This window comes from Micropterus dolomieu, unplaced genomic scaffold, assembly GCF_021292245.1.
Source record: "Micropterus dolomieu isolate WLL.071019.BEF.003 ecotype Adirondacks unplaced genomic scaffold, ASM2129224v1 contig_13261, whole genome shotgun sequence".
NCBI classification, from domain to species: domain Eukaryota; kingdom Metazoa; phylum Chordata; class Actinopteri; order Centrarchiformes; family Centrarchidae; genus Micropterus; species Micropterus dolomieu.
Window position 1 is genome coordinate 1 of NW_025742247.1, and position 22,644 is coordinate 22,644.

Sequence of the window (22,644 nt, forward strand, 5' to 3'; positions counted from 1 at the left end):
TGGCTAAAGTGACCACAGAGAAAGACATCATCTTTAGAATCAAAACGCTGCCAAGGTAACTCTAAATTTACCAGCTAGCATTTGCTGCTGCCTTTAACTATCTTCACAACCTAGCTAGCTAGCCAGCTAGGTAGGTAGCATGTGCAGCCTTGTTATGCTAAATAAATAAGCAGGTGTTGTATATGTATGTTACTGGATTTATTTACAGTAGCAGCTAGATATCATAAACTCAGAATTTCATTGTTGTTGCTCTAGCAAACAGGAGCTAACTTGCTAAATCTTGTTGCAGTTGTTCAGATTGCTAGTTTAAGAGGCAGGAGGCATTTTTCCATAATTGTCCATAATTTCACTTACTGTATGTACTTGATTGAAAGATGATAGCAATGTTACTGTGCACGTGTGTTTTTAGGTTGGGTCGTCGGCGCTGTTTCGTCCTCTCCATCAGTCTGTCCAGTCTATTAGGGGTGGCCGTGTGTTTGTCCAACAGTGCGGTGGTGTTTCTGCTGCTGCGCCTCTCTCAGGGCTCCATGCTCGCTGGGGTATTTGTATCCTCGTACATTGCTCGTGAGTATCCTGCACGCGCATTTAAGCATTGTCCCACTTATCCAACGGTTATGTTTCCTGCAGCCTTATTCAGTAAGTGACTTCTCTGGTAGATTTTAAAAATAACAACCTCCGCTTCCTCACGCACAGCGACTCACTTCTGTTGTTTATTTTAGAGAACACTTTTGGATCCTGCATTTTGTTGGCTGGCACTGTGTTTATGCAGATGTTTAGTTTTTATATATATATATATATATATCCAAAAAATTACATGAAGTTGCAAAGCAACTTTAGCTAGAGGAGAGGCAGATGAGTAAATAAAAGGAGAATAGTGACACAGTTCAAGATATGCTGCTGTTTGTTATTATGTTAAACCCCACATGTTCTTGGCCACAGTATTAAAGCCTTCTCTCACCAACTGATGGTTGAGTAAATTTGGATTTATCTTGTATTAAGGATTTTCTGCAGCCATTGTTTAGCCAAAATATTGTGATAATATGTATAATTCCTCTTGCAGAATATCTAATGTTATGTAAATGTTACATAATGTTAATGTTGTTAATCGTGGCCTTGTGATTCCCAGGGTAAAATAAAATGCTGTCACGCTGGTTGCATACATGTAGGTTCTTGAGTTTGTGTTTGAGCAGACTGCCAGCAGCTGCACAGTCAGTAATAACAGTTTGTTTGACTGATTTATGCAGTCAAAACAAAGTATTCAGATTGTGAGCTAAACTGAATAAAAATGCCACAATGCAAGCCTTTTGACCCAGCTAACCATCTTATCAGTCAAAGATAAGAAAAGTCCAATTGTGACCTTACAGAAGCAAATAAGAAATCCTGCCTATCTTTATACTACCATCTTATCTTTATATGTTTAAGCACAAATCAGACTTTATGCTTTTATATCTGATGGCTGAAAGTCAAGGCAATATAATTACAGTTTAAAGTCAGTTTAATGTATATGCTACAATTATTTAGTAGTGAAAGGCAAGGAAATTGTTTTATTGTCTTTCCAGGTGATAAGAGACTGTAAGACTGCACAGTATCTTTGTTATACCACCAGTGAGATTAATATCTCCCTCTTACATTTTGTAATAGTTCTTGTTTGTTCTCATGGTAGGATTAATCAGGTTTAGCTACAAGATGAAAGATTTATATTCAGTTTAACTGTATTTTACCTTGAAATTGTCCTCAGCATCAGTGGCAAAACCAAACATACTCTTTAATTATGGCATCAAAGATTGAACAGGCACATCTTTTAAAAAAGATCTTGTGTGCTCTGTAACCTCTACTTACATGAAATAAAGTTATGTTTTTCTTAACAGTATATTATGTTAAGGGATGTTATAGATCCATTTAGCCGCATAATGTTCCGGAGGTTATCTGTAATCACACATCTCCTCCCCACTGGATGTTTTTTGTGAATTTGCAACAAGATCTATATCTGTATCTTTCCTCCATTCAGCTTCTGATAAAAAAGAATAATCATTACCTTCATCAGATCACATCCACGAGTCAGATGAATAGCAGTTTATTATATTAAGATACTAGAAACATAAAGTGGAAGCACAGAACACATTTAGTTGCACATAACTCCCCCTGTTGAATGAATAAACTCTAAAACACACGGTTGTCCAGTCACAAACTTGGTAGAGCTGAAAAGTAGAGCTTTTGGAGATTCATCCTTCTAAGGTATTTGGTTATGGACAGCCCAACCAAATTTAAAATTGGCACAGCAACTACTACTACTGCTGCTTTGTCTTATTTCTCACTTCTGTTCCAGTGTACCTAACTGCATAAAGCCTGAGACTATTTGTCACCTCTAGACTGGCTCCAGACCTTAGAATCAACGCCCACATCTCCGATTTGTACAACAATTTAAAAAATGGCAGTTCGGTCTGATTATCAGACCTCTCAGGACGTTGACTGCATTTAATTAGGACTAAGTACGGGAGGCTCCAATACACTGACCTGGAGCCAAAAAACTGTACCACTAAGGCATTAGGTTATTCTTTATACAATAAAATAAAAACAAATACTACTGTATTGAATTATTAGACAGTTTATAACAGTGGTGTGTCTGTCCAGTAATAATAATAATAATAAATTTTATTTATAATGCACTTTACATTTCAGGGAAATCTCAAAGTGCTACAGCAACAAGGGGTTAAAAACAGTTCCAGAAAATAACAATCGCAATAAAACACCGTAACAAAAGATTTAAAACCATGACTGTTAAAAAGCCTTTTGAAATAGAAAAGTCTTTAGGCCCTTCTTAAAAACCTCCAGAGTTTGTGGGGCCCTTAGGGGCTCTGGGAGGGCATTCCAGAGCCGTGGGGCGACTGCCTGGAAGGCCCTGTCTCCCATGGTGGAGAGTTTAGTCCTTGGTTGGTGCAGGCAGTGGGTAGAGGTGAGCTTTATTAGCACACATTAATATATAGTGAACAGATTTGCTCGCTGGTCACATTGCAGCAGAATTAAGTATTATTTCACAATCATAGAGCTCTTCTCTGATGCAATGCGCATAGGAAATGGTTGAGATCCTCACACCTGCAAAGAAAATACAATGAACACTTGGTGGTTTAGAGTTACAGCAAACACTCCTTGAGCAGCTACTTTATGAGAAATTTAACAGAAGAGCAACTGTCTGTTTCCAGCGCAGCCAATTAAAGTCATTTTAATAATTAGTCAGTCAGTAGTAATTGGAAACACCATCTGATTGTATGGTGCACATGGCACAAGTAGTTTTACAAAGCAAAATGTAGGTAACTCTGGATTACATGCTTAATTGTTTCCTGTGAATCCTGTGTATGTTTAAAGGCTATTTGAATCCAGTGCAAGAATGGCGGCCCCTGCCACCAACATAGAAAGCCACTATAAACGTACGTAATTACGGAATGTTAATGCATTGAATGGTTCATGCTGAGAAATATACTGAGTAGAGTAATGCAAATTGATCTGCTAAAATGAAATATGTGGACATGCCCATCTTTTGCGTGGGTTGTGGGAGAATTTCAGCTGATGACGAACTAAAGTGTGTTGTGCTGAGCTGTGACTGACAACAGGCAGCTGGTTGGTTTTTCTTTACTTCTACCTCTAAGCTGTTCTCCTTTAGGGGATCACTGGTGATCAACCCATCTGTGATGAATCTTTAGTGCCCCTACTTAAGCATGAGTTGATCTATGATGAGATCCCCGTGGCTGGTTGGGAATCCATAATGTATCACATTCAGTGTGTTTTCTTTCTGTAACTGTCTTATACAAGAGCATAGGTATGTAATTCACATTAGCGTTTGTAGAAACGGTACACAATACTGCATGAGAGGATGTGGTACTAGGTAGTGCAGTGTTAAAGTGGTCTCATCTGGTATACACATACACTTTTTGCTGTTTTTGACATACGTACGTACTCCCACATTCCTGTGAGGTCAGGGCCAGATTGAGTCCAGATTTATTTGTTTAAGGTGACGCTGATGGGCGGGATGAGGGCCTGAGAGAAATGGTTCTCAGTGATGTCCTGCCAGCGCTGCTCCTCCACACAAAGGAGAAAACACTAGCAGGACAGAGCTGAAGGCCAGGAAGTGAGCAGGAACTCAGCATCTCCCCCCACCTCGAAAGGGAGGTAGTAGAAAGTGAACCAGAGCTCTGGGAGGAAGGGGGTGAAAGTTCAGCAGAAACTCACACAGCTTGACAGACTCCCAAACATGTTTACATCCATTCTTTATCTCCTAGCAGCTTTATCTAGCTTGTTGAGCTTTGCATTCTTTTTTTTCTGTTTTTTCTTTTTTTTTTTTTTTTTTTTTATGGTAAGCAGAATTTTGTTTGCTTTATACTAGCAAACACACTGCAAGGAGGTTGTAGCAAAAAGAAAGGGAGGATGGATTCCACATTATAGGACATTTAATTGTTGAGTTTTTGCAAGACTCCTGTTTGGGGACCCTAGGTCTGAGCGCCAATGGGTAGAAATAAGGGTCCCCAACGTGAGACGTAACTTCCTTAGCAAGCGAATAGGCTACTACTTTTTTGGTTAATGTAACTCTTTCGCTCAGAATGAGAAGGTAACAGTATGTTATGTGTAAAAATCAGCTATAAGAAATGTTCTGGCATTACAGGGCACATAACTTTATCTTCAGTCTGTTATAAAGATGTTTGTAACTAACATTTGTAACAGCATTTTAACATTAGCAAGGTGTGGAAAAAGTGAGGATCCAACTTAATGCGAAGATTGCACGTTCAACAGCTTGTCAATTAAGTAATTACAATGTTATGTTTTTATCATGAGCAGGAAAGAGTTAAAATAAAATACTGGAAAATGTGATTTTCTATCTTATGGATCCATTTTGAAATAGTATGAGTTTAAGCACATGGAATTCACTGAAATCAAGCGCTTGGGTTATGTTTTTAGTTTTATTCCAGAGGATGCATTACCCCCTTAACGCAGATTGTCGCAAATTCACATCACACTGCTTCCATTCAAGACTGCTGCTGCTCGGATGTATTCCCCCAATGCTAGTTTATGCATATTTGATACGTACCTGGGAACCTTTTGCAAGCACTGATTTCTTGTTTTGCTTTTTTTCGCTAATTTGCATAATTATTACATCATAGGGGGTGGTGATGGGGCAGTGGATAAGAAGCATGCCGTTGGTGTGAGAGACCCGGGTTCAACTCACCAATGTGACACGTCCGCCAACATGTCCCTGAGCAAGACACTTAACCTCTAGTTGCTCCAGAGTCGTGCGACCATAAATAGCAATTGTATGTCGCTTTGGATAAAAGCGTCAGCTAAATGAATGAAATGTAAATGTACCTGAATTTTTATCTATCCTTTGTTCTATAGACGATAACAATCTCCACTTAATTTGGCATCAGCTTGAAAGCAAATGAAGACTAAAATAATATATTTTCCTATATAATTGTTAATAAATTCAGGCTTCAAGGGGTTCAATCTGTTTCACATTGTTTTGTAAGGCTAGCGTGAATGTCAGAGTTACAGTTTGAAATATGGGAGTTTATTGTAGTTGAGGTTTGGTAAAAAGTTGGCACTTGGGAACTGAGTAAAATACATGAATTTAATATATTTGCTTATTGTAATTATCCCAAGAGGTTGGTTTTCCACACAATAATGCCATTCATTTGAAAATGAGAAAAAGGATCTTGAATGCCTTTTTTGTTATTTCTTATTATCTACTTATGATGTTAGATATATGAAAATATATACAAAATAACAGTTGGCAGATTGTTGTGTAGGCGGGTGGGATGTAAATCACAAAATGTCATAATATGAAAAAAGCAGATGCCTTTGTTAGTGTTACCAACCATACACATAACCTGTGTTTACTTGAAGGTTGAATCCATCCAATAAAAACACATACAGCCTGTAGCCTCATGTGCTAAGGAATCCATGTCCTGACAGGCAATGGATTGGTTTTGGACAGATGTGTTAGTTGTGCTTCAGCTGTGATTTGATCTCTATCTTTCATCTCCCCTCAGGGTTGGAGCTGTGTGACCCTTCACATCGTCTCATGGTTGCCATGGTCAGCGGCTTCTTCGGCGTGTTCGCAGAGCTGCTGTTGCCAGGCATCGCTGTTCTGTGCCGCGACTGGCCCGTACTACAGGCTGTGGCCACTTTGCCTCTGCTCCTGCTGCTCTCCTATTGGTGGTGAGTCGGGTGATAATATGTGGGGTGCATTGGAAGTGTTAAGGGCAGTTTATCATTTCACGGTGGGTGCTCATTATACCAGTCTCCAGTTTTGACAGTTTGATATGTTTGATCTTTTAGGAGTTGCTCTTGTGTAAAGCTCACACCTTCTAACAGCTTCACCTGAAATTACGTGTAGCCACATGTTAGAATAAATTAAATCCGCCACTCAGAGTTGGTTTAGTTGCTTGTTCAGGAAGTCTCTTTGAGACCGAGGTTGCTTTTACAAGAGAGACCTGAGAACAACTTACAAATATAAAACATCACAACAAGAAAATTCAGCCACACAAAGCATTTATCACACACACAACGTTCACAAGTATTACATATCAGCAAGTACAGCCATAAAGTCCTCAGAATGAGTGTCTTTAACTTCAGTCTGCTTCCCTTAGTAAGGTGTCTTGAGTTTGTAAGAGGAACTTATCAAGCTTACATATACTGTGCTCTGTAGTCATGGGTATTGGCTCTGAACTCAACTAAGGATATAAAATATCCGGGCAACTTACAAGACTATGAATGAAACCACAGGTATGCCATGCCTTCTAAATATCAGTGATAAAGCGATATGACAGTGACAACCTTTTATATATTCTTGTCTTCTCTTCCTTGTATCAGGAACAAAACACGCATTTTGTGCATGTCTTTATCTTTTCACCATCTGTGTTGATGATACAGAGAATTTTTGGGCTCTGTATCTCTCTGAGGTATGATAACGCAGTTGGTTTTCCTCAGCTGTGCATCAGTGTTTCCTGAGTCCCCTCGCTGGCTGCTGGCCACAGCTCAGATCTCTCAGGTGAAGAGGAGCCTCCAGGAATTCTCCACCAGGAACGGTGTTTGTCTGCGAGATGAAATCTACCCCGCTGAAACCCTGCTGTCAGGTATACACACACGCGCACTCACACAAAAGCTTGTGTATGCACACACTGACAAAAACTGGTTTCAAGGTGGGGTTTTTTTAATGGGAAAAGTTTAAAACAATTCTAAACAACTGTTCCAAAAAAAGACACAAGGCTCTCATCCTGAATTTACAGTGAACTCAAAAGCATGATAGGCCCTGTCATATTTTGGATTTGATCAACATGAAATCCCTGTTTTTCTTTTCTATCAAAATTCCATCCATCCTGTACTTTACATGTTGTTTTGTCAGAGTAACTTAAATACCCATATCCTTGCTATCATTAGACCACTCGTTAGTTTATTGTTCCCACATAAATCCACAAAGTCATAAAAAACACAAGCAGAAAATCCTAACAAAAAAACTATGACCAATAAATTAGTGGCATTGTTGCTAGGAAAAATTTAAAACTTAATCGATTTATCAAAATAGTTGCGGATTCATTTTCTGACTAATCAATTTATTGTTTCAGCTCTAATCTAAGTCGTTCTTGTTTGCTCGACAAGTTTCGCCCTGTGCAAACCACTGTCCTAGGTTGTGCCTTGACAAACCTCTAAACTTGACTGCTGTAATGATTTACCACATGTCATGCGATTCATGTTTGGCCTTTTATCAAATTCATCTGTTGTGGAGATTATAACATTTCTTGCTCTGTTTGGGGTGAATGCAGAAATGACCTGAGCCTGAAATGACATTAGAGCATGTTAGTTCTGCTGAATGCATGTTTCTTTCAAGTTTAAGAGCAATTCCCAATTCTGTATTGTACAGTGATTCAAGAGAAAAGGTTGGGGTTGCATACATCTCATATCTGTGTATATACTGCAGCGTAACCCTCTTTCTGTAAAAAATATTTTATTATTGTACAGTACAGTTTCAATACATTTTTACGTTAACATGTCAGTGCTAGAAAACATGACATGTAAGTAGTTTAAAGGCTGAAAAAGATGTGTTTTGCTGTCCTCTCCCAACATCACTGATAAGTGTGGTTGGGCCTGGTCAGAAATGTGCTCTGTTGAACCTGTAACCACACCCAACAGTGATCATACTGTGTCCTGGAGTATACCTGCACAGCAAGGGGAAAAGTCAAACCACTCATGGTCATCAAAAACAAGATTTTCAGGGGGTGTTAAGTTACTCTTTAGGGGCTATGTGTAGTTTTTCAATGAAATGACTTATTAATAAATCACTTTTACTTCCTTGTCAGCGGACTATAACCTCACTTAGAAATGAACCACACGCCTGTTTTCTCTGTTACTGTTGAGAACACGTACAAGTACACACCTGGTTGCAATCTAAAAAACTGCACCTCTAGTGGCTGCTGAAAACTACATATTACCCCTTAAAGAGATTGTAGGATGAGTTGAAAAGACATATTGCGTTAATGGGGCTATTACATGATGTCTCCTTTAATTTGGGCTTTTGGAGTTGTGATGTGTTGCTTGAGCTCATTGATTCATTACAATTATAATATTGCAGCCATTAGTAGGATTTGTAACAAATTTGAACCCTTCATTAAACCCTGCTCAGTTATACGTAGCCCAAAAACCTTTGCATCTTCAGGGATACATTGAATTCTTTAGTTTTTCTGTTTACAGAGATAGATTCAGCATACGGAGAAGACTGGCAGCCAAGGTATTTGTCAGTTCTGGAGCTGCGTAGGACTCGTGTTATCTGGAAGAACTGCCTCATCCTCAGCTTCACGCTGTGAGTTTTTATTCTGTGTGAAAAGGGATATCAATTGCACTTCACTGATTTAACCCCTGAAGTCTCTGTTTCATAATAAAAGTGACAAGCAGTGTGTTTTGGTTTTATAGATGTGTATGGTCTAAACTCTTATGTCCCTCCTCCAGGTTCATTGGAACAGGCATCCAGTACTGTTTCACCAGAAACCTGCATAGTTATTCCACCAACTTCTACTTTAGCTACTTTCTCCGAGTGATAACTGGAGCATTGGCGTGCATCTTCATCTGCTTGACTGTCGATCACTTTGGTCGGCGTGGTATGCTTCTGCTCTCTGCCATCATCACTGGACTGTCATCGCTGCTGCTGCTGGCCCTCACTCAGTGTACGTTACATCCACGTATTTTGTTTACAATATTATTTTACTTTGATAACCTTTGGGCGTCAAACTTAATCCTCTGTCAACCTCTGCCATTTTCTGTTATGGCTTCTGCCAATGATGAGCCATTTTTGTTGTTTTAACTACCTCCAAACAGTGGAAGTGGTTAAAAGAAATTACATCTTTATGTTAAGACTTCTTTTTGACAGGTGACATACATTTTCCATTGTCTAACATGTTAATTGGAAAGTGACAGTGAAAACCAGTACAGTAAGTTCATTGATTTAACTTGAACTAATGAGTGCATTTCCAGATAGATAGATAGCTGATTATTAATTGGATCACTAATGTAATTGTGTTCCTTGAAGTGGAACCAGAAATGAGCGAAATGACGATGAAGAAGTTCCACAATCAACTCAACAACATATTTTGTAGTAGAAAGCAAAAAATAATTAGATAAAAACAGATTTTTTTGATTTCATACTCTGACAAATGTCCCACACCAGAAAATGTTGATTCTCTCTGCTGTAAATGGTACTGCGGTTAGATTAAGATTAAGAAGTTGGTCTGTTGTTCTTTTTATGTGTCAGACCTGCATGGTGGCCTGGTGTTGGTGCTCTCTGTCGTGGGTCTGCTGTTCTCTCAGGCTCTCGCCATGCTCAGCATGTTCTTTGCCTGTGAGGTGATGCCCACTGTGGTCCGGTAAGTGTCTGTCGTCTTGACGAAAGTGACGAGGCTGTCGATATATTTTTCTTGTTGTCAACAAATCCCATAAAGAGACCAAAAATGATATAGCATGTTTTGAATGTGTATTAATCCCCTTGTAAAAATAATCATGTTTACTACTGTTTGAGTAACATTTAATAAAATTTACAGTGCCTAGCCTTTAAAAATAAAACTATTTTCAAAGATTTATGTGTTCTGGAGGAACAAATAGGCTTGAGAGGGTAGGGAAATTGAAAAGTATAGAGATACAGAAAATGATTTTTGTTCTCTTTTTCCTGCCACTCTTTCCTCTCTCTATCAGAGGTGGTTGTCTTGGCCTGGTGCTGGCAGCGGGTTGTGTTGGCATGGCCGCCTCCTCCCTAATGGAGCTACAGAATAACGGCGGCTACTTCCTCCACCACGTCATCTTCGCTTCCTTTGCTGTCCTTTCCGTTCTCTGCATAATGCTCCTACCTGAAAGCAAACGCAAGACGCTCCCAGACTCCCTGAAGGAGGGCGAGAGCCAGCGCCGGCCTCCACTCTTCCTGGCACGGCCCAACAGGGACAGCCTGCCGTTACTGTGCACCCGGCCCCCTTTGTCGGAGTACAACCCTGATAACTATTCCCGCTTGGTCTCTGCCACCAGGAGGATGTTAATTAAGGATAATTTGCCTTACAGGATCACTGCGCCAAGTCATGCCCCTCTGCTGTCGGACAGTCCAGCACAGGGACAAGAGAATGGGACACTGAGAGAGGATATATCTTAACCTAACAGACCCTTCTCATCCCCATCCCCATCTCCATTATTATCTGAGTCACTGACAGGTCATAACTCAACTAAAGAACCGACCTCGGTTTGGATGCAGTGCACTTTAGAGTGATGGCTCAAAATTTGTCAATTTCCAGCATTATATCAGTCTGTTCTTGTTTTTTACACTTGAGGCCGTTACTGTGTGTGGTTGCTTTTTCTCATGTGGATTCAGGTGATGCACTGAAAAACAATGGCCATCTTTTGCTAAAGTGTTATCCAAACCTTTTTTTTTTTTTTTCTAAAATGGAGTGCAGTCAAGGTCATGCTGCTCCTCTGTGTGGACGCATTCAATCCAAATTGTGATACACCAGTTTCACAAGAGGAGCTCGCTCAACCGTGCAGCTGCTGTGGATCATGTGAGCAGCAGCCCTTTTGTCCATTTATTAGTAACTCATGTAATTTTCATTAGGTCTGTCCGTCTGATTCACCAGCAGTGCCTCAGAGCTGAGAAGAAGCACCAAGACACACAAGACTGGTTCAAACCATTGTTGTAAAGTCTTGTTATACTTGCAAAAGCACACATGAGGGCGCTAAATGATGCACCGGTCATTGGATATCACATGGATAGTCCTCTAGCAAACCTTGTTAATACAAATATTTAACTTAAGTATTTGGCCAAATGATGGGCTGTGATATGAGTGGAAAAAATAATACCATATTACCAGCAAGAGGATAGTGAATCTGTCCAATCTATAAACCACTTTATAAGGTTACAAAATTATTTAAAAGGTGCTTTTTGTCTTTCTTTTTTTTTTTTTCTCTTCAGACGCTGAATTTGCAAATGCACTGACCACTGTAGCTGGCAGACACAAGGTTAATCCCTACTCTGTCTTGTAGTGATTATGAATTGTGTCGTTGTTATATTAGTTAAAATTAATATCACTGGTTTCAATGCTTCAGAATTTAACAGGACAGGAAATGAAGAGCATTAGATATTTTTTGACTGCCTGATACAACAGAAGTCTTCTTTTTCCTAATTAATTTTAAATGGTAAGGACAATTCTACTTGATAATGCTTTTAAATCTTGTGACACTGTTAAAGAAAGGATACTGAACTATTCAAGGCTGCTGTGTGTGTGTGTGTGTGTGTGTGTGTGTGTGCGCGTGGGTGTGTATACTAGGAGAAAAACACACCACTTGATCGGCCTTCAGGAGATTTCACTGTATAATAATAGTTTAATGTGCAGGCCGTCAATTTATAATTTTAATTCATTGAGCAAACCAAGGTGCTTTTGTATTGATTGAAGGTCCTGCAGTTGGTCAGAGAAACACGTTAACATTTGTTATGTTGGAACTCTGTTTCCATAGACTTTTTGTTTGCCTATGTGCTTGCGAAATGAAGCCTTAGGAACTAAGAAATATTAACTTGTTCTTTATCTTAACCATCAGGCAATCACTTCATCACAGAGCTAAATCAAAATCTAAAAATGGAGCACTTAATTTGCTAAATATATTAAATCTGCTATTCACCAAAATTGAAGTTAAGAAGCCACAAGGATGTTTTGCATCTGTTGGGCGTTACCCACTCAGAACACTAGATGGTGCGCTACTCTTGAAAATATGGATATGTACTGTACTATGTCCTGCAAAAATGTCACTATATTAATGTTGAGGAAAATTTTTGTGTGTGCATTTAAATTATACTCGTTTGACTCTGTCCATACATCGTCATCACACACTTAACATTTGCCTACAACATCCTCTGTCAGTCTTATTGGTGGGATTAAACAGCCAAATGAGTTGAATAAACTCAACTTGGTATGACATGATGATCATTGTGCTGCTGTCTTTGTTGTCGTAACTGTAACGCTGTTGTAAGGTACTGTTTTCTGGTCATTTTTAGTAAAGTTAACCTGCAGACAATGAGCTGTAAAAACAAAAAAAAACAATAAACTGAAACTATTCAGTATTTCTGTCAATGCTTAGAGGAATGTGGAAAACATCCAGACAATTAAAACAGAGGGTTTCCCATTTTATTAGTATTCATGGACCAACTCTTGACGTACATACCAGCAGGTACAAAAAGCTATAAAGCTGTTAATGCTATAAGAGCCTGGAGAGCCAGAGTGAGCAGAAGGGCCAGTGCACTAATTGAATGGACAGCTCCAGTATTTCTGTAACCGTAGCTCATCCTACACGAGTTCTTCACCTCATCATATGGAATAAGAACATCATCTGGACTCACACCTTTCAGACTGTCACGGACCTGACACAAAGAGAAGACTTGTCAGGCATCTGACAGAAACACAGGCTGACAGGTGTGTGCATTCAGTCACTGGATCCACCTGCTACCAAAGCACCATTATAAAAAGATACAATTTGACCGTGTTAACTTTTATGACTTATCAGTATTTAATCTGCATATCAGTACCTCTGCGTATTTGAATGCACGTCTGTATACAACAGTTTTTACTGCTTTTAACTGATCTGCTTTATGTCTTTTTGCTTTTACTTTACATTTCTGCAGCCACCACAGAAAGTACAAGAGTGAGTTATGCTATATTTCCAGGAAGAGTAGTGTGTCCTCCAACTAGTAAACTGATCTGGTTGTGTAAACTTCCCCTTAGAGGAAAAAGTCAAGAAATAAAGTCAGTGGTGCTGCGCAAATATGCAATGCAAAGCAGCAGTCTGGTATTGTCGCATGGTGCTTGAAGTAATAGCAGAAAGTGTTCCTCACCCCCTCAACCTCTTCTAGTACACGGAGCAGGTTGTTTCCCAGAGCAGCTTTGACCTCCTCATCAGTCCATCCTCTCCTCAGCAGTTCAGCCACAACTTTGGGCACCTTGGACACGTCCTCCAGACCCTCCGGTAGTCTGACAGGGAAATATGATTGTAATTCAGTTACCTTTAATCACTTTAGTAATTAATTGTCTTTTACTATTTCATCACAGCTTTCCAGTTGTTGTGGGCAGTTTCAAGTTAACATTTGAATGTTTTATACTCACCTATTAACCCCATCATAATCTCCCCCAAAGCCAATGATGCCCACCCCGGCCACTTTCTTTATATAGTCAAAGTGATCTAGGATGAAAGTGGTTATTGTGAGAATAAAGTGGATGAACACTGAAAGAACAATAAATGTTCATAATTAACCAAGTTTACAGTAGGTGTCATAACAGCAGTTTACCAGCTACATCTGAGATGCTCGCCGTCTTGTCGCATTTCACATAGTCATTGTAGAAGTTCACCATGACGATTCCACCCGTTTCATTCTGGCGAGACAGACAGGGCAGGGAAACACTTACTGACCCAGAAACTCAGATCTATAGAATGGTACGAGACACTGCATCATTTCTGCTTGGTTAGTCTGGGAAAGAATTCTGACTCTCAGCAATCCAAGTACACCATGGTATTGACCTCTGCTTTCTTATCTCTTATATTGCCTGTCTGCTGGTTATAACTGAGCTGCTTTATCTGTTTTTTATTTTACAATACTGCACAATAACCTCCTTGTTTAGTTTTATTGACTTAAACCGGGAACTGCCATTATGAAGGAATCATTTGAACTAGACACAATGTGTTGATTTACCGCTTTCAACCCTTTAGTGACAAGCCATTTACAGGCCTGTTCTGTTCTCTGGGAGCAGCAAAAGGCAGGATATGTTTTCAAAGGGCTTAACAGCTTCAATAGGCTGGCTGTTTATTGTCTTCTGATTTCTGCTTCTTCATATCCAAATCCCATCTAACATCAGTGGTGGAATGTAGCTCAGTAACATTTAGTCAAGCACAAGTCAAGTTATTACTGGTAGCTGCTTTTCACATTAAACTTTGACATAAACATATAAGCTTATAAAGTGCAATATATTGTTGTCAGTTAAACCAATTTTCCCCAACCTTTTTGGCCTGTGAACCCTTACACAAAAAGCTGTCTAGTTGGGGCCCCTTGTTAGAATTTCGGTGTCTGAGTTGTTGAAAAGAAACATGTCCCTTCTAAGCTTCTCGGATTGTTTCATTTTAATAATTATTCAAGGCCCAAAAAGGGTTAAAAGATCTAATATTTCACAAAAAAGCAAAGATTGATATTTATCTTGTCACCCTGTGAGCAGGCCCTGAAGCCTAGGTTGGGAACCACTGGACTAAATTACCTAACTGCATAAAGTAGCTAAAACAAGCTTCACCTCAATCAGCTACAGTGAAATACTACTTACACATTACTGCATCCGTATTAGCGTTCTAATAGTGTAATATATAATATATCACTCACAGGGGCCATATTTCTGAATAATGAGAAAATACTTTTACTGGAGCAAAACTGAATGCAGGACTTTTACTTGTAAGGATGTTATTTTAATTGTCATACTGGTACTTTTACTTAAGTAAAGTATCTGAATGCTCTGACTAGTATACCTTTTTCCATACTCTTCAGCCTTGTTACTGCCTTGCTGCTTCTTTCACTTTCCCTCCACTTTCTGTATTCTTAGCCTTGAACCCCAACCACACACGCAGACACACACACACACTCTCACCACTCTCTGCAGGACTTCATCAGGGACATTCCTCTTGTGTGGACAGATGCCATAGGCGGAGGAGTGGCTGAAGATGACCGGAGCTTTAGACATGTTCAGCACTTGGTTCATCACTGTTACGGTCACATGAGCCAGGTCGATCAGCATCCCCAGACGGTTCATTTCCAAAATTAGTTGCTGTTGTAGGCAAGCACTATGATTGTTATATGATCTATATATGGCCTAAAGTGGTGGACTCAGCATAAAAACACACATTAAATCTACTTTCATTCAATGTTGGAAGACAATAAAACATGAGACCTGAATACTTTTTATAGACACTCTATCTAGTAGGATGATAAACGCAGCATAAAATACAAATATTACTTTGTATGTATTTTTACATATACCTAGGTACATGTATCTATATTGGATCGGTAATTCTTTTTATATATGTATTTATTCTTATGCTACGACACACTTTTACTAGAAAAATTGTGACAGAACAGATATTTTGGGTTTTATACAACTTGGAAGTAATGTTTGGTCACATCTGTAATAAACTGAAGTTGAATAAACTCCATTGGGAGTAAACCAACATTAAAGTATCAATCTGTAACTTATTACACTTTAAAATTATAATTTGCCCATCCCTGCTTGTACACTGACCTTTCCAAACGGAGATAGGCCATTGTGTTGAGATGGCTCTGATCCAGTGTCCACAAGCCAGTTATCTGCCCTGACAAGTGGGGAAAAAACCAAATGATTAAATTAGATTTGATTTGTAGGTTTTATCGAAGAATAATCAGTGATGTTGTCTCTAACCAGGAAACTACATTTAAGTAGTAGACTTTATTCCCAAGTAAATTTGGAGTTTCAAAGACCACATACTGTGTTTGCATTGGGTAAGTTACAAGTACATAAACTCATACAGACCAAAGTAGTTAACAATAGGCAGGTGAAAAAAAATATACACAGATACAGTTTAGGAGGTGTGAGTGAGACACGCTTTCATTTGCTTAAGTATAGTTCACAGCCACCTATAGTTACAATTAATTTAGCCAGTTAAAGCAAATAAAAGCAGAGAATCTGATACTTCTGCATGGTGCACACAGCAGGCCTGCCGGAATCCCCCGTACTCCCCACAACACTATCTGAACTGACCATGACGTCTGATCGGAACACACCACACAGATAAAACTGAGTAGTAGTAGACCTGATCAGAGCTGAAATTATTTGTATATAAGTTTAGTAAGTTCAACAGAAAATTTTAACTATTTTGACACCTGATTAATCGTCTTGATTCATTCATTCACTTTTCATACAAAAGTACAAAACATTTAATAGTTCCAGCTTCTCAAAAGTCAGGATTTGCAGCCTTTTCTTTAGTTTTTCTTGTCTTAAGTATCAGTAAACTGAATAATTTGGAGGTAATGAAATAATGAAAATAATCATTAGTTGCAGCCCTATATAAAATAGTTCAAAATTAGCTCTACCTCAATCAACTACCACAATGAGATGCTGCTTTAAACACACACACACAATAAAACACATTAATGCATGAATAATGATATATATCGATCACAGACATTTTCCTGCACTGAATACTTTTACTTTTGAAACTTGAAGTATATCTTCCTTATAATAATACTCACAGACATTTACTTAAAGGTTCAGTGTGTAAGTTTTAGTGGCATCTAGTGGTGAGGATTGCAAATTGCAACCAGTAGCTCACAGTGCATTCACGTGCTCCTTGGATGGTCCCATTTCCCGAGTTGTGAATTCGTTCTTCTGACTTCAGTGTGTGTTCATGTGAAGTCAGAATCTGGAATCAACATGGACGCTACTACAAAGATGTGTTGGATTGGCATTATCAGAGCATATAAACAACACGCAGACATCTAGTTCACTCTACATGGACAGCAAACTAACCGTTACAACTATATTACAAAATATGTATATGCAACACGTGATTTTGCACAAATCAAAGTTCTGTATAGTTCTTCATGTCCCATGTACACTTTATTTCTCTTTTTGCAGTAAAGTTTTAAGGAGGGAGAAAAGATTCTGATTATTCAGACACTACATGAATGCACCTCTCCCCCCTCCCTTTCCAAGAATGCAGGAGAAGCTACAGTGTCCCACATGCTATTTCAGCTCTTGTGCTAAATAATACTTGTGGGCCTCCATTTGTCCAAATTTCTCTTCTTTTCTCACTTCTAACAAACCAGTCGACTACTGCTACTACTACTACTAAAGTTATTTATTCTTCTTCAACGTAGTGACGAAACGCACTCTGAAGAGCCATTTGGGCTACTGTAGAAACATGGCAGTGCAACATGGCGACATCCATGTAATAGGACCCACAGTATATGTAGATAGAAATGGCTCATTCTAAGGTAATAAACAGTTCATCATGTAAGGTCTTTTTATACCACTAAAACAAAGTTATGGATTTAATGTTTTAACGATTTCTCTCAATGGATTCCCCTAAATATTACACACTGAACCTTTAAGTAACATTTTTTTATGTAGGACTTTAACTTATATTGGAGTATTTTTACAGTGTGGGATCTGGATACTTCCTCTACAGCTGGCTCAGGGACAAATACCCTCCTATGAGCACACACCCGAACACGCACTTTGTGATTCTTGTATGAGGGTCACCTGTATTTTTCTCTCTGTGTTTGTGGGCTCTTACCAGGGTGTGTTGCAGGAGTGTGTGAGTGTGAGGTAGCGGACCCCGAGCAGGTACATGGTGCGCAGGGTGCCCAGACTGCTGTCGATGGAGTGACCTCCCTCCACCCCAATCAAACTGGCTGTCTTGTTCATTCTGAAGGCCGCCACAATGTCTGTGCAGACATGAGAGATGATGTGTGATTCAGCCAGGAAGCAGAGACAAACAAAATATAAGTGGCACTATTTTTTTTAATGTCTCTGATATTACTAGCACAGGTAAACGTCTCACCTTGCCTACTGGTGGCAAACATGAAGATTTCTGGGTATTTTTGACACATCCTGTGAATCACATCTATCTGCTCCAGTGTTTGTCTGACAGCATCTTTGTACTGAGTGTCACAGGGAACATAGGCTGACCAGAACTGAAAGAGAAACAAAAAATAATGTATGAATTATCAGCAGGGAAGGTTTAGGAAGTTGCTACGCTCCACGTCACTTTTTTGTGTGTGTGCTTTGCTTACATAACCTAATTTTTTACAAGAGATACCTGGGGAATGGCTGCATTACAAAAGGTAAAATGGAAATACACACAGTAAACAGTTCTTTTTCCCTTTTATTAAATATTTATAATTGTATTGTACTTGTATACTGCGTAGAACTGATTTGAATCATTTTATATGAAGTCAAATGTAAGGTTAAATGAAGCCAGCAGTTGCCGTGGCCAGTTGTGACTGAATGAATCTACCGAACAGAAACATAAATGTATTGAAATAAAGCTGAAATTGACGTAACTGTGAACACTGTTTTTTATTTGTGTACACCAGTTCAAGCTCCCATAGTGATGTCAGTGTCTAATCTCTGTCCTCTAAGAGCAAGACAAAACAAGTTTATTCTCACATGACCATAAGGCCAACATTAACCTTTAGCTGTATATATAAAATCTTTATCTACAAGAACCTAAGGAGTACAGAATAATATTTTGTGTGTGAAGTAGTGAAGGATAAAGTAGCATAAAATGGATCTACTCAGGTAAAATACAAATACCTCAGAAATGTGAATGTGTTTAGTTACCACTGTCAGCTGCATGAGGAAAGCCTCTTAAATTGAAGATAAAAAATCTGAATTTTGTTGTCCACGCTTGGGGCTGGGAGGCCAGTGAATGTGGGATTTAAAATGAGGTTGACTGTATACATAAATTAGTACAAATCAATCTTTGAATGACTAAAAGTTTAATCCAATTTGAGTAATAACTCGGAGAATAAACAGATACTAATGAAAATAACTTTGGTACAACTTTTTTTCTCAGCTCTGTGGCTTAAATTTCAAGCAATCAGTGTCATCCCATGATGTTTCATTAATAGTGAAAATAAGGATGTTGTTACTTAAAAGTCACGATTGCTCATGATTTACACCTCTCAATGATATGACACAATTTATTAATTTCAATATTATCTATGTTAAAAATTTGTAAAATGGCATCTGTGAAGCACATTTGAAGATTGGACTTAAAATCATAGTTTCCTTTAATTTCCCACTTCCCAGGACATTCTGATATACCTGCGCTCCCAGCCGTCCCTCCTTGATCTTAGGGATGTTGGTTTGTGTTGTTTCGAGTTTGTAAAGATCCACTTTGTTGAGCTCATTGTTGAATTTCTTTAGAAGTTGCCAAGGCAGGTCATTATGGCTGAAATCAGAAAGTAGAGTTTGCACATATTTGTCATTAACTGTGATTTGACAGCAGAAAGGACAACTGCTTCTTTTGCTTGAGGGGCACTACAGCAAGTCCCACACACTGTCTAACTAGCAAAAATGTTTCAGTGCTCGACCTTCATCAGGAAAATGGTGTTACATAGGGAGAGTTAGACAGTGTGCGGGACTTTTCTTTGCAACTTTTGACCCACCTCTGACACACGAGTCTCTCGTTACAGGGGTGCGAAGTGATTAACTGCTTCATTGGCACTAGAAATTACTTCTAGAAGTGAGCTTTAAGTATGAGAGTAGAATGTAAAATGTCTGCTGTTGTTGCTCATATAGCAAACAGCAGACAACAACATAACCATCATGTAAAGCCCATTACACTTAAAAGACATTTCACTTACCCATCAATGAGCGGGGTCTCAGACATCAGCTTCAGAGCTCTGGTCATGTACGGGTCCTCAGCCGACATAACGGCACAAGAGCTGACCCACAGCGCCAAATATAGGGCTGAGATAACCTTGGACAGCATTTCTTCAACTACAACTCACTATTAAATGCACTGCTCCTCTTTTATTTGCGTCCCTGATTGTTCTTCTCGTTCTTTAAGTAATCCTGATTCTACCAACCAGCTGCTGAAAAGTTGTCTTTCTGGTTTGCCAATTGCCAATCTTTTAGGGTTTTTTTGTTGGTATCTATGCAGGTTCGTTCAGATTCCCACTCCAGTCTGTTTCAGCTCGATTATGCCTTTGAATATCATCTCGCTCCTCCTCTCTCCTGTGTCTGTTTCTAATAACAGTATGTCATAAAAACAGCACAGAAGCTTAAAGATTCCCACTATCCCTATAGTTGTTAGCTAGCACACGTTGGTTAATGAATAATCTACTTCTAAAGTGAACAATACATGCTTTGGACGGAAATATCTCTCCGTTTGTGATATGTCATGTGTCTTTCCTGTGACCTTCAAAAGTTCAGAAAATATCTATAAAAAAAATCCACAAGTGCTAAGCAGAACCAGCACAGTACTTTAACCAGCTTCACTATCAGGAAAAATACAAAGTTAGACTTTTATATGAAGAAGAGATTTATAAGATAACTCTCATATGAACTGAAACATAATTCATGGTCTAACAATTTGCTGGACAGTTTTGGAGAACCAAATCAAGCTATGAATTAAATCATATCAGACTTTAAAACTGACAAAACTCCAGTCTCTTAGCAACATGAAATTACCTCTATATATTTATAAGAGTCTGTGTACTTACAAACAAATACATTATCATACCAATAAGTGGGCAGTTGATCTTAAACTTGCACTAATCAATGTATTTACATCAATAATAGATCAAACGACTGATGTATAATGTGAAAGGTGTCACTCAAAGTGATGAACTCACAGAGAATTATCACCCAGCTCTGCAGCTCCCTTACACTCTATCGAGTACTTTTTAGCATCTTTCAGGGGATTGTTAAGATTTTTGGTGATCAACTTGGTTCACTCTCACTGCTCTCACCGACCTTGTTTCCAGCTGCATCAGGCAGCTGTTTTTGGAAATAAAGCCCTAATAAATCAACAACAAACAGCAACTTACTTGAGGGCTATTTCACAAAAGCAGAATTAAGAAATCCAGGATGACAGAAATAGCAATGCTTGAGTGGTCAGTGCATCCTGGCTTTATACGTTTTATGTTGGCCAATCCAGGGTGAGGAAGTGCGACTAGGTGAAGCCAGGTTTAAGTAATTTGGATAAATGCAATTTTCACAGTTTTCTTCAACAGACCAAGAGGTCGATCACAGATTTACTGATGCTGAAACGGAGATGATTCATGCCACATACTTAACACCCACAGAGCATCAGCCATTAAAGGAGGCTTATGAGGAATTGAAGCATAATATGTAAAAATGTAAACATGCCTTTTCTCATAATAAAACAGCGAGAAACAATTATAGAATTACATAATTAGACCATTTAAGGAGTTACTTGTCATTTGTACAAATAAACAGTTATACACTTTGCCTTAAATACACACACACACACACACACACACACACACACACACACACACACACGGATGGATATATCATTCTTGTGAAAATACTCATGTCCATGATGGATAAGAAGTCAGTGATGTGGTGCTCATAGAAAATATCATATTTGTAAAAGGACCCTAAAGCTGTATACAGCCTGAGCCAGTCTGGCAATGTAATGGGCATTACGTGAAGGACATCCACACAATCCACAACTCCTGCTGTGCTAACTGTGCTGTGTTTTACGGAATTCTCAAAAAAAAAAAATAAGAAAGAGAAGTGATCATGTGTACACTGTGAGCATGACTGTAACACAATATATTAATTTTTATTGTTATTTTTTTCCCTCTCCCAAGCTACCAGCAGACAAGTGATCCCAGCAAACTAAAAGGTCAAAAAACATTGTGGTGTCCTCTTCCTGTTGTTTCACAAATGTACAGTACACTGTTATTATTGTACAAATAAACTGTAATTTGGGAGGATTCTGTCTTCAAGGTCATTCTGGGAGACCTTTCCTTCCTGAGATAGGCGATGTTATGAAGGACAGTGCAGGATGTTACAGGCCTTGTCACCTGGGATGACCCTGAGGCGGTGAATGCACTGGAAACGGGTCCTGAAAAGGCCGAATGCCATTCGGGCCCTTGTTCTTGCTTGGATTGTATGTGTGCTGTGCTGCTGTCTGCAGGGTGACAAGCATAACTTTGTCTCCCAGTAACATGCCAGAGAATTTGTTTTATGTTGTTTTATTCTGCCATGATTTCCTATTTTATACGAAAGATACGAAAGATGTTTATTGAAAGATACAGTGAACTTTAGTCTTGTTGCTCAGCCTTGTTGCTCTAAAGCTGATGATACACAGAGCAACCTTTAGAGCAATCGTGCAGGGCAACGTTGCTTTCAATGGTAATGAGTAAAGATTACTACCGTTGGAGGGGAAGTTAGAGTGAACACAATGATTCAAAAATGATTAGACAACCGAACCAGAGACAATGGGGCCTTGTTGGATTCTCACTTAAAGTTGATATCAGCTGGGTCCAGGCTTGATAAGAGTAAACTAAGATTTATTAACACAGGAGGCCCTGTT

The 22,644-nt window shown here is 39.0% G+C and overlaps 2 protein-coding genes across 3 annotated transcripts; one reads left to right on the plus strand and one right to left on the minus strand.

Moving 5' to 3' along the window:
* Positions 1 to 110: 110 nt before the first annotated feature.
* On the plus strand, positions 111 to 12,482 carry LOC123966358 (putative solute carrier family 22 member 31). 2 transcript variants are annotated; one of them, XM_046042533.1, is made up of 8 exons: positions 111 to 130; positions 410 to 564; positions 6,036 to 6,204; positions 6,976 to 7,121; positions 8,719 to 8,842; positions 8,989 to 9,203; positions 9,788 to 9,899; positions 10,225 to 12,482. In XM_046042533.1, the coding sequence occupies exons 2-8, from the start codon at positions 528 to 530 to the stop codon at positions 10,667 to 10,669; spliced, it is 1,248 nt and encodes a 415-aa protein (XP_045898489.1). In that variant the 5' UTR covers positions 111 to 130; positions 410 to 527; the 3' UTR covers positions 10,670 to 12,482. The 2 variants fall into 2 exon arrangements, with proteins under 2 accessions (XP_045898489.1, XP_045898492.1); XM_046042536.1 differs by having other exon boundaries at positions 113 to 130; positions 8,734 to 8,842.
* Positions 12,483 to 12,664: 182 nt separating this feature from the next.
* dpep1 (dipeptidase 1) lies at positions 12,665 to 20,395 on the minus strand. The gene is made up of 10 exons (XM_046042532.1): positions 19,937 to 20,395; positions 19,395 to 19,521; positions 18,127 to 18,259; positions 17,860 to 18,010; positions 15,828 to 15,897; positions 15,180 to 15,356; positions 13,841 to 13,925; positions 13,659 to 13,734; positions 13,391 to 13,526; positions 12,665 to 12,919 (listed from the first exon to the last, which is right to left on the minus strand). The coding sequence occupies exons 1-10, from the start codon at positions 20,062 to 20,064 to the stop codon at positions 12,740 to 12,742; spliced, it is 1,263 nt and encodes a 420-aa protein (XP_045898488.1). The 5' UTR covers positions 20,065 to 20,395; the 3' UTR covers positions 12,665 to 12,739.
* Positions 20,396 to 22,644: the final 2,249 nt, after the last annotated feature.